General features: G+C 30.6%; 2 protein-coding genes across 2 annotated transcripts; one reads left to right on the top strand and one right to left on the bottom strand.

Moving 5' to 3' along the window:
* Window positions 1-8,391: 8,391 nt before the first annotated feature.
* On the bottom strand, window positions 8,392-9,929 carry J4E87_003277 (uncharacterized protein; the record flags this gene model as incomplete). The annotated part of the gene is made up of 2 exons (XM_049374906.1): window positions 8,392-9,667; window positions 9,724-9,929. 2 exons carry the CDS (start codon window positions 9,927-9,929, stop codon window positions 8,392-8,394), a joined length of 1,482 nt encoding a protein of 493 aa, XP_049234828.1.
* A 799-nt stretch (window positions 9,930-10,728) lies between these two features.
* Window positions 10,729-11,748, top strand: J4E87_003278 (uncharacterized protein; the record flags this gene model as incomplete). The annotated part of the gene is made up of 2 exons (XM_049374907.1): window positions 10,729-10,906; window positions 10,967-11,748. 2 exons carry the CDS (start codon window positions 10,729-10,731, stop codon window positions 11,746-11,748), a joined length of 960 nt encoding a protein of 319 aa, XP_049234829.1.
* Window positions 11,749-12,557: the final 809 nt, after the last annotated feature.

Consider the following 12,557-nt stretch of genomic DNA (forward strand, 5'->3'; position numbering starts at 1 on the left):
TAAAAAGCTAAAAAGAGAAAAAAAGCTAAAAAAGTAGCTATATATAAGATATTAGATATAAAAGAGTAGTAGTAAAAAAGTATATAGTATATTTATAAAAACCTTAATTTTAAAAAAGTATTCTTTATTAAAGATTCTTTAGAAAGTTTTTAAATTTTTTTAATAAGATAACACCTCTTTCTATTTTAGAACTAGTAATAACTAGTAAGTATTCTTATATTATATATAAATATATATATATATATATAAAGCTAATAATAGATAGTATTAAAAGTATTTTTTAATAAGATTATAAATAAAGTAGACTTTAAGTCTTCTAATAAGAAGATAGTAGTATATAAAAAGGCTACTAAAATTAGTAAGAAGAATAAGACTATAACTAGCGCGTTAAAGCTAAAGTTAAAAGTAGTGCTTAAGCTATTTAAGTAGCTCTTTAAAAATATAAAAAGATAAGTAGATATATAGTATATATATAGCTACGTAGTGTAAACTACTAAATAATAAATAATAAAATTAAAATAGAGATTACTTTTATTATAAAATAGAAAAAACTACTAGAATTATTATTTTAAAAAGTAGATAGAGATAATAAGAAGCTAAACAGCGTTAAGACTAAGTTTATAGAAGAGCTAGAGTATATAATAGTCTAGAGATAAACTTTTATATTACTTACGTAATACTTATAAAGCGTATATAATATATTAGTTAAGTATTATATTAGTATAAGTATTTAAATATAAGTAGTAGAGTATTAATATATTATAGTAATAGTAATAGTATTATAATATTACTAGTAATAGTATTTTTATAAGAGTAGCTAAATATAAAGCTATATTTAGAATATTAGTATATATATATAATAGAATATAATATATATAGTATATATAAGTAATTATACATTATATAGTATATAAAGTAGCGTATAAGATAGATAAATAGATATATATAGATATATTAGTAAGTTAATAAGTATATTATAAAGATACTAGCTAAATAGCTATTTAAGATAGTAGACGCTTAAGACACTATATAGTCTTAGTAGACTTAAGAGCTATATTTAGTAGGCGTATATAAATAAATTATTCTAACTTAGACTAGAGAGTCTAGATTATAAGCCTAATATACTAGTTAAAAAGTAATTACTCTACTTATAGAGCTTTAGAAATTAAATATAACTTAAAAAGTAAAATATCTAATTAGCTATAAACTAATTACTATAAGTATAAAAGTTAGTAGTTTTAAGCTATAGTAGTAAGTTAATATAATACTTATTATAGTAAAGTGTTAATATAGAGTAAAGTAACAAAACGTAGTTAGTAACTCTATATAGTAATCTTATTATAAGTATATTTTCTAAACACTATATACTTACTATATATAACTATAGAATTTAATAAAACTCTTTCTCTCTAATATTTACTATAAATATAGTACTTTAATAATAATAATAATATACTTATAAAGAGTAATAGTAATAGAGGCTTTTCTAGTATACTTAGAAATAAACTTAAAAGTAGTAATAGGTAAGCTATAAAGCTATAGAAATATTAAAATATTTTTAAAAGTTAACGTAGAAGCTTTTTAAGAGAAAGCTTTTAGTAGAGACCTTAGTAGAAAAAGTAGAAGTTAAAGTAAAAGTTAGAGCGTAGTATAATATAGCCTTTTTCTTAGCTATAAAGCTAAGTAGGTAAAGATACTATATAGGTAAACTTTAGGTCTAAAGAGTAATATTAAATTATAGTACTATACTACTATAAAATATAAAAAGATATTTACGTAAGTAAACTATAGTATAAAGAATAGTAGCCTAAAGAGAAGTATAAAAAGCTTTATATATAGAAAATACTTTTTTTATTTTTTTTTTTTTTATTTTAAAGAACTTCTTATATCTCTAAGAGCTTCTTATATCTCTAAGAAATCTAAATTTCTAACTAAATATCTAGCTAAATACCTAAGTATAACTCTTAAACTTAATACTAATACTAATATTATTTTAAAAATATTAAATACCTTTCTCTTTATACCTACTACCTAGGTAGATACTTCTAACTCTTTAGTATCTAGCCTAAGTAATAGTTACTTAGTACTACTAATAGACTTAGTTTTTTATAAAGTGTAAAGATTATAATAACTTAGTTATTATTATCTTTTTATTATTATTAAGCTTTGTTAAGATTACACTTACTGTAATTTCTTAATAAATTAGAAAAATTCCTAGTAAATCTAATTGCTTACGTAATTAAGATTTTAGTAGCTAGTTTTAATCTGCTATACTAGGAGATTCTAAAATACCTCTATTTATCTTAGCCTAGTTAATATTAGAGTTATTACGTAATTTAATAACTCTTATCTTCTTATCTCTCTTTCTGTAATTGCTAAAAGATCTAGTAATAAACTAATTTTTAGTCTATGCAATACAACGCATAGACTAATATAATTAGTACTAGTCTAGATTATAAATTTAGAAGATAAGAAGAATTTAGCAGACTTAGATTATAAATCTAGAAATTAATAGAAATTAAGCAGATTTAATTATAAATTCTTATCTCTAGACAAAAATAGGCAGATATTTACGTAATTATTCTAGTAGCTATTTTCTATAAAAGAAATAGCAATTCTCTATAGTTATTTTTTACCTAGTAATAATATTATTACCTTTTACTTACTATCTACTCTATAACTACTTTATTGCAAATCTTTATTAGTTATACTATTTATTATAGTATTTAACTACTTTATTCTAACAAAGCTATATTCTATTATTAGAGAATAGTTATTGTTACCTCTCTATTCTTTACAATTATTTATATTAAGAGTAATAGTATTATAATATTACTAGTAATAGTGTTTTTATAGAAGTAGCTAGATATAAAGCTATACTTAGTATATTAGTATATATATTTATATATAAAATATAATATAATATATTTAGTATAAAGTAATTACAAAGTATATAAAGTAGGTGTATAGTAAGTAAGTATAAGCGTAAGTAAAGATATAAGTATACTTTAAAAGTGTTAGCTAGATAGCTACTTAAAGTTGTAGACGCTTAAAGTACTATATAGTCTTAGTAGACTTAAGAGGTCTATAGCTATAATAAGTAGGCGTATATAGATAGGTTATTCTAACTTAGACTTAATAGTCTAGGTTAAAAGCTCTAGTTAGGTTTTACTATTATCTTTTACTAAACCTCTGCTTTTAATAATTTTATTAATAAGATATAGCGCTTTTAATATAACTTAGATATAAATAATATAAATTACTTAGTTACTAGAGCTACGTACATAAGTAGAATTTTAGAGAATTTTAGAGAATTTTAGAGAATTTTAGAGAATTTTATTAGCACGCTAATAAATAAGTACTCTCTACTAAGTCTAGACGCTATTAATATAAACTTACTATATATATATTTAAAATATAATTAGAGCTATACTTTAGCTATATAATATAGCGTTATATTTACTTATTATAGAATATCTTAAAAAAGATTCTTAAGAAAAGTAGTAAAGAATAAAATAATAAATATAAAGTATATAAAGAATTTTTTTAGTAAATAATTATTATTCTATAAATAGTAGTAGTATTAAAGTTTTACTAAAGCTATTAAGAGTAGAACTATAAGCTATAAATAGTTATTATAGTATAGTTATTAAAGAATAAAGATAATATTATAGTTATTATTTATTAATGTACTAGTTCTATAACGTAGGTACAACGCGGCTAAGTAACATAGTATAAAATCGCAATATAGGTATATTATCTAAACACCTTTATTTATAGTATATAGTAGTATATATCTTTAATAAAATCTAATTATTAAAAGTAAGCTATAAATAATATTATAGTTATATTTAATAGATAATAAATATAGTAAGTTCTATTAGTAGCGTATCTATTACTATATATAATATTATTATAAGTTATTCTAATTATAGTATAAAGAAAGTTATATAAGTAAGTATAGAGTTAGTCTATACTATAAGCTAGTAATATCTAAATTAATATTAAAATACTCTAAATTAGACTTAAGATACTATATAAAAGTATATAGACTTTCTTTTTTTAACTATATATAGTAGTCTAGAAAGTAAACTTTAGTTTAGGTATAAAAATATCTTTAAATTTAAAGTACCTCTAGAGTTATATATTATTCTAGACTTCGAGTCTATTAATATAGTAGTATAGTTATCTATCTAGATTTATAGCTAATAGATAGACTTTAGTTTAATATTATACTATACTTTATATTCTACTTAGTATTTTACTTACTTACGTAAGGTATTATAGTACTAAACCTATTATATTATAATTATTAACATCTATCTTAGAATATCTATATCTACTCTAATTTTTAGATTAGATTTACTCTAATATCTTAGAGTTCTATTATCTTTTAGCTTATTTATTACTACTTTTAGTCTTTTTAGAAACGCTTTTATTACTATTACCTTTTTAAAATTTAGAAGTAAATTATAATTATTATTATAATATATAATATTTAGTAAATTTTATTAAAGTAAGTTTTCTTATTATTAACTACTATATAGTAATTAATATAAACTAGTTAAGAAATAGATTTAGATTAAGATTACTATAGAAAGTTACTAGACTTTATTTTTATACTCTACTTTTTATTACTATTCTACTATTATATACTTTTTATTTAAAGTAAGTAACTATTTAGCGTATAATATTCTACTAAGAGAAAGTTATTCTTTATATATAAATCTAATTATATATACAAAGAGCTCTTTATAATTACTTTTAGACTACTATTTTATATAAATATTATTTTTTTTTATAGTAGTATAGTACTATAATTTAATATTACTCTAGACCTAGAGTTTATCTACGTAACTACCTAAGCTTCTACTTATTTACTTTTATAGCTAAGAGAAAAGCGCTAACCTTTAACTTCTAATTTTTCTACTAAAAGCTTTCTTCTAAAAAGCTTTTATAGTAACTCTAAAAAATAATCTAATATTCTAATAGCTTTATATATATATTATTATCTTTAATTTTACTTTTAAGTCTACTAGAAACGCTTTTATTACTATTATTTTTTATAAGTATCTTATTACTATCTATATTTAAAGTAAGTATTAAAAAGAAAGTTCTATTAAGACTTATAGTTCTATATAGTAAGTATAAAGTATTAAGAAAATATACTTATATTAAAAATTACTATTTAAAGATACTATTTATATTTTATTTCTCTACTTTATATTAATTTATTACTATAGTAAACCTTTTTATAATCTTACTAGAGTTTAACTAAAAAACACTTTTAATTTAATTTAACTAAGATTAGCTTAATATAAAATAAGTAGAGAATACTAAAGATTTACTTTTAGATTAATAGATATATATATCTATATATATATAATTATACATTCTATATCTAAGTTTTATTAATCTTTCTTTAAGAATAAATTACGTTTTTATATATTAAAGCTTTTTCTTTAATATCTTACTCTAATTTTTTAACTTTAGTACTTTTTAACATATCTTTTTAGATTTATATACTAAAGTAATAAGAATAATTAATATAGAGCTAAAGCTTAGATAAAGTCTTCTTAGTAGTAAGAAAAGCTTTTACATAAATATCTTAGTATATATCTTAGGTTAATAGAATAAGTTTAATATTTGTATTAAAGTTAGTATATATAACTAGTAGTTAGATAATTATCTATTTATAAATAAAAAATACTTTAGAGAAGAAGATTAGAGTAGAGAGTATATAAAAGAATCTAGCTAAGAAAATATTCTCTACTATCTATAGATATATATTATATAACTATAGAAAGTAATCTAATTAAAATTAGGCTTTAAATAATAAAATAGTTACTTAAATATAAAATATCTTTAATTATAAGGTCTCTTAAATTATCTTATTTCTTTAAAAATAATTATTTTTCTATATACCTTTTAGTTTAGTACTTTTAGTTTAATTTAGAGTTATTTTAATAGTTAAAAGATATTTAAAAATATAGAAAAGTGTTATAAAAATTTAAGCTAGCCTTTTAGAGCTACTAGATTATTTTAATATTAACTTAGATATTACTATAATAATAAGAATATTACTAGTCTATAAACTAAATCTATACTTATCTATACAACTTTGTATTCTATACTATAACTAGAAAGAACTAGAAATATTAAGTAATAGCTAGAGTAATATATAGTAATAAGAATACTACTAACAAAACTTACTATATCTATTCTTTATTAACTAAAACTTTATCTTAATTTTATAAGTTTTATTTAAAATAACTATAATTACTATACTTATAGAGCCTTAGAGATTAAATATAACTTAGAAAAAAGAAAATCTAATTAGCTAATTAAAGCTTCTATTCTATTAGCTATAGACTAATTACTATAAGTATAGAGGTTAGCGTTTTAGAGCTATAGTAGTAAGCTAATATAATACTTACGTTAGGTTACTACTCTAAGCCTTAGTAAAGAATTTTAAAACTTTAGATAACTACGCGCACTATAAGGTATAATCTATTAATACTCTAGATAGAAGTAAAATACTTAGAATAGAACTAAAATAATTTAAATATAGTATAAGGTATAAGGCTATACTTATGTAAGTAAGCTAAAAGAGTAGATTAAAAAAATCTAATTATTACCTTCTAGCGGGCTAAGAAGTAGAGTAACTAAATCTATCTAGATTTACTATAGATTTTATATTACTATAGAGTTTATTTACGTAATAGTACTAAATAATAAAATATAATCTATAAATACTTTATTTTTTATATTCTTTTTATTATTATTTATATCTAAAATACTAGTTATAGTTTTATAATACTAGTATATAACTTACTCTAAGTATAAAGATAGCTAAGACTTTATTTTAAGCTTTATTATATATATATAAGGTTTTAAACATATATAGTAATAGTAATTAAATACTTTTCTACTTAGTTTATAGTAATAAAAATGTCTTAATAAAATACTTTATATATCTTATTAGTAAGTGTTTTTTAAATAAGTATAAGTAAAGAAATAAAAGAGAGCTTTACTTTAGCTAGATATATCTTTAAAATAGTAAAAGTAGTAATAGTATTAATAGTACTAGAGTATATATACTTAGAGTAAAAAGTCTTAATTGTATTTTTTACTATATAGATAGTATTCTATTTTATAGCTACTAGTATAGCCTTAATAATAGCTTTTTAAATAGTTTTTTTTCTAGTAAATATAAAGTAGCTTATAGTAAATTTATAAATTAAAGTAATATAATTTAGAAAAAAGTAACTAAATAATAATAAAATAATTAAGTTAAGTAGTAGTATATAAGATAATATAACTATTAAGAGATTAGTTTTATTTTAATAAATACTTAAAGAAATTATAAATTATTATATATAGTAGTATAGTATTTAGTATTAAGTTTAAGCTACTTACGTATTTAATATATCTTAAGATTTCTAATAGTAACTTATAAAATAGATAAACTATACTTTTACTAAGATTTTAGTTTATAAATTTAAATTATAAAGCTTTAGAATATATTACTTTATTAGTTAAAGGCTAATAAGTGTAAAAAATATAATTATAATATTTATAAAGTATTTAAAGTTAAAACCTTTCTAGAAAATACTTTAAAATTAAAATAGCTTTTTAGCTAGCTTAAAAAATCTAGAAGCTTTAACTATTTTAGAAATAGTAGTACTAAAGTCTAAACTTTAGCTTACTTAATATATTATCTCTAAAACTAAATAAAACCTTTAGTTCTATATTTCTTAGTATACTAGTAATACACTTTTTTTTTTTAGAACTAGCTTATAAGCTATAGAATTATTAGTTTACTAATTAATACTTTTATAGTATTTTAAACTATTAAATATTTTATTATTAAGATTATTCTACTAAACTATACTTTATATACTTTTTTACTTATATAAACTATTCTATATACTTATATTAGTAGAATATTATTTTCTCTAATATTAATAAAATATAATTAGATCTCTAGTTATAAAGCTAGAATACTTAATATACTTATATTAATATTAAATATAGTATATTTCAGCTAAGTATCTTAAGTAAAGGCTAATTAATTATAGATTATTATATTACTTACTATATAGCTTATCTTATAAGGTTTTTAGCTACTAAAAGTATACACTAGTATATTACGTAGTATATTCTCTAAGAAAGAGTTTAGTTATTTCTTTTTAGTAAAGCTTAATAGTAAAAAATCTTGTTAGGTCTTAGATTTATAAAGCTTTAATCTATAAGGTTTTTTACTAATCTGTCTTTAAATTCTTGTTTTAGATTCTTTGTTAGACAAAGTGTAAGGCAAAATATTAAGCAGAAGCGATGCATTTCTTATCTAGCTAGCTAGCATTCTACAGCAAACTATAGAATGTGCGTCTACTTCGCGAACCTCCAGCTGTTCACAACCCCCGTGCGCTCCTCCTCTGCGACCAAAGCCTTGTTCTTCTTACTACACCACCACTTCGTCACCAAACATAGCACTATAGTCAAGCCACATCCGGCGATAATGCAGCCGCCTCCAGTCTCGTACCTCGGCTCCTGATTCCTTAAGAAGAAATACGGCGTGAACCAATGACTTACACTTGACACGCAGTTTGCGATAGCAATGAGTGCCGCCCTTTTCGTTCGTGGTCGCGGCACAACGGTAGTCTCCCACGAAAGCTGGATATTCAAGCCTACGAACGGGCCACAGCAGAGCAATATCATGGAGTAATACCGTGCACCTGTGTTGAGAGTGCTGATCATGATGATTGCGCCGATCAGGGTAGTCGAAATAGCGCCGATGATGTGATAGCCATGCTCGAGCATGCGACCAGACGACCACGAGACGACGAGCGTCACAATGTAGGCGATGACGTATGGTGGAGCTTGTACAAGGTAAGTCTCGACCTCTCCAAAGCCAAGGGTGTCCATGATGGATGGGAAAAAGTCCTTGAACGACTGGGCGATAATCAGGGAGAAGTGGATGCCAGCAAACAGCCACGTGAACGGGTCCCGAATCGCCTGCATTAGGCCGCCAATGTAGTCGCCTTCGTCATCCTCCGTCACGCATCCGGAAGATACGGATTGTCGGTATTGCGCCATCTGCTGCTCTTCTAGAGTGAAGTAGTACGTTCCAGTGTTGTTAGGGAAGTTTGGTAGAAGCCAGAAGCCAGGGATGGCAACCATGATGGACACGATACCCTCGAGCAAGAGGAACCACTGCCACGCGTGCAAACCCGCGATGTTGTCCATGTTGGTCAAGATGCCTGCTGCAAGGAGACCAGAGAAGACATTTGATACGATGTTTCCCGCGTGCCAGATGGCCATGCGCAAAGGGCTCTCTTGCTTTGTATACCAGCTCGACGTCATGAGCGCCACGACCGGGAGGAATGGGCCCTCGGTGAACCCTACGAGGAAACGACAAAGCATAAAGTGCCAGGGTCGGGTGCAAGCAGGCATGCATATCGTGACGGAGGACCACGCGAGCATGATGCATGGCATCCAGATACGAGGCTTCTGCTTGGACATGATGATGTTGGCTGGCACCTGTGAGATGATGTATCCCACGTAAAAGAGCGAGATGCCAGCAGACCACTCCACATCCGTCATGTGGATATCATGCTGCATACCAGCAAGACGTGCATTTGAGACGTTGATGCGGTCGAGGTAGCTGTCGAACGTTAGTCTATGTGCTTCCGCGCCACAATAGCTTGGAAGCTGCCTTACTTCATCAAGAGCATTAAGGTGATGATAAGCAGAAACTTCCAGTCGAGCTTCTTCAGAACAGCCTTGTTCAGCCTGTCAAGTTCATCTTTGGTCTTGCCTCGCAGCAGAGGGTAGTGTTGAAGGAAGGTCTCGGCTTCCGAAAGTCCAGCATCCTCCACCTTGATGACTTCACAACTCCCCTTCAACGATTTATCGTCGCTAGTCATGGAGGCGGTCGCGGGAATAGAGAATAGATGGATGACGGATTTGAAGGAGGAAAGGCCCGAGCAGTGTGGTGTAAAGCAACGGCTCTTCGAAGGCAGCGGCTTCTTTATACCTGGCTACATGGGTTATCTTCTTCCAAGTGTCGATGTAGTGAGCATCTGCCAATGCGCACTGCCGTCCTTCATGGCCTCGCTATAGCATCCTGTTTGGCTTCAACGACGTCCAGCGTGCGGGGATGGTTTGTGCCGTCCACGCCTTCCCCGGACCCCAGACGCGCTATGCTCCGCGCGCCTGGGCGATGTCTGTGGAGTCAACGTTTCCGGTGGTCGCCCGATGTGCGTGACATCTCGGTGGCCATCCGATAATTGCGCTACGCGTCGGTGGTCGCCCGTAGCGTCCCGTGGAAGCGGGGCAAGAAGTAACGCGTGAACGCGGATGCAGCTGGAGCGCCTGAAGGACCCTGCATGACTCAGGCACGGCACGCGGCTGACACACGTCCGCCTCGCCACCCCCCTCATTATCCACCGTCAACATCGACAACGCTGACGTGCCATTCGCGGCCGGGCGCTATGTGCGCTGATGCTCGGCGCTTCGGTCATGCTCCGAAGGCATCACGGTGACCGGCTGCGGCCGCTGGCATACACTACTATGCTGGGTAAGCTCATTCTACAGGAGTCTGCGTTCACGTACATATGACAGTCGGTATTGCTACGACAAGAACTCTTGTATAGCTCAAAGTCTATCCAAACCCCTCTTGTTGAATCATTCACCCAACCTCAGAGCTCGATAACACCCGCAATCATGGCGGAACTCACTCTTCACAACTCGATCCGGGAGAAGATGCTCCGCGATGAGGTAGCCTACACGCTGTCCGTAAAGCTTGTTCGCAGCGTTGAGCTTCCGATGATGGCGAAGACCGCGGGATTTGATGGTATTCTCATCGACATGGAGCACTCAACCTTTGACTTGGACACGACCAGTACGTTCTCTCCTCATCGCCCCGCCCCTCCCCATAAACCTCGGAGCTAACATCGGATAGGTCAGATCTGTATTGCAGCCCTTTACGCCGGCATTTCACCCATAGTCCGCGTCCCATCCAAAGACCCTTTCTTCGTCTCTCGGGTACTTGACGGAGGTGCCATGGGCGTTATAGTTCCGCACATCCGCTCTGTACAAGACGCCAAAGATGTGGTAGCCGCCGCCAAATTCCAGCCCCTTGGTCATCGCTCCTCGACGAACAACATGCCACAATTCCAGTACCGACACCTCGCCGCAAAGGCAATGAGTCCTGTGTGCAATCGCGAAACCCTTGTCATTCCCATGGTAGAGACGCTTGAAGCAGTCGAATGTGTTGAAGAGCTAGCCGCCATTGAGGGCGTTGACAGTCTACTGATCGGCACTAATGACATGTGCGCCGAGCTGGGTATTCCAGGACAATACGAGAGTCCGCAGCTACTTGAAGTGTATGAGAAGACGATTGAAGCCTGCAAGAAGCACGGCAAATGGGTTGGCGTAGGAGGCCTGCACTCAAGATTAGACCTTGTGGAGAAGTTCTGCAAGATGGGCGCGCGATGGGTTATGGCGGCGACAGATGGACCGCTGCTACTCGGTGGAGCTACGAAGCGAGCAGGCGAGATGGCACAACTGAACGCAAGGGTCAAGAGTTCTACTGAGGCCACTCAGCCTGAGACGAACGGAGCCACTGTTGCGTCAACCAGCGGAATTATCGATGCATTAAAAGAAAAGGCTAGTGTGACAGTACAAGAATTGAAGATGAACGATCACGTCAATGGGCATGGCAATGTATTAGCAAGCTCTTAGCTGTCGACATCTTGTATCATATAACAGAATGTCGGTTCACATATGTAATCTGGATATACTCAACCATGATGACTAGTCTCAAATTCGCGATAATTTGATGTAAAGCGTTCGCTCGTAGAATGATCCTGACTGCGAGATCCGAGACGCGCTAGCTTCCGGTTTGGTATCCGGTACCTCGGTTCCTTCACGACTTCGAAACCACCATCTTTGAACCCAGGAGCTAACTCTACTATCATCCACCAACATGATAAACTTGCAATCGCAAGCCTGCGAAAGATGCTGGAAGCGGAAACAGAAGGTTGGTGGTTACTCCTTCTTTGCACATAAATGACAGCACGTCAAGTCTGCTCGATACCTGTTTCTTCCCACAATTTGCGATCGAACCCGCGCACATAATCACTGCAATTCCATCGCACCCTCAAAAGACTTACCTGGTACCTAGTGCTCTCGAGATACTCCAACGTGTCAGCAATGTCGCGTCGCCGCATCGCAATGCGTGCAACGTCGCCTTGGCTCCGTAATCGACGCTTCGGATCCATCTTCCGTCTCATACATTGAGTCTTTGAAGTCGAGAATTGCCACCCTGGAAGCCAGGAGCAACCGGCATTCTGACATGCAGCACGAGGTCATGAGCGATCAAGAGTCACCAGTTCACCCTTGGAATAGCAATTTGTCCACGTCTGGCACTCCCCATGGGCCAAATGCTGGGACGATAGACTCATCGGTAGTCGAGCCCGGGTCGAGCAACGACTTACATCATGCAATGCACGAAGCCAATTACTTAAGTCTTAGTGCAATGGCAGAGCCGA

Source organism: Alternaria ethzedia, assembly GCF_023757985.1.
Source record: "Alternaria ethzedia strain BMP 0044 chromosome Unknown scaffold_6, whole genome shotgun sequence".
In the NCBI taxonomy this organism is placed as follows: Eukaryota; Fungi; Ascomycota; class Dothideomycetes; order Pleosporales; family Pleosporaceae; genus Alternaria; species Alternaria ethzedia.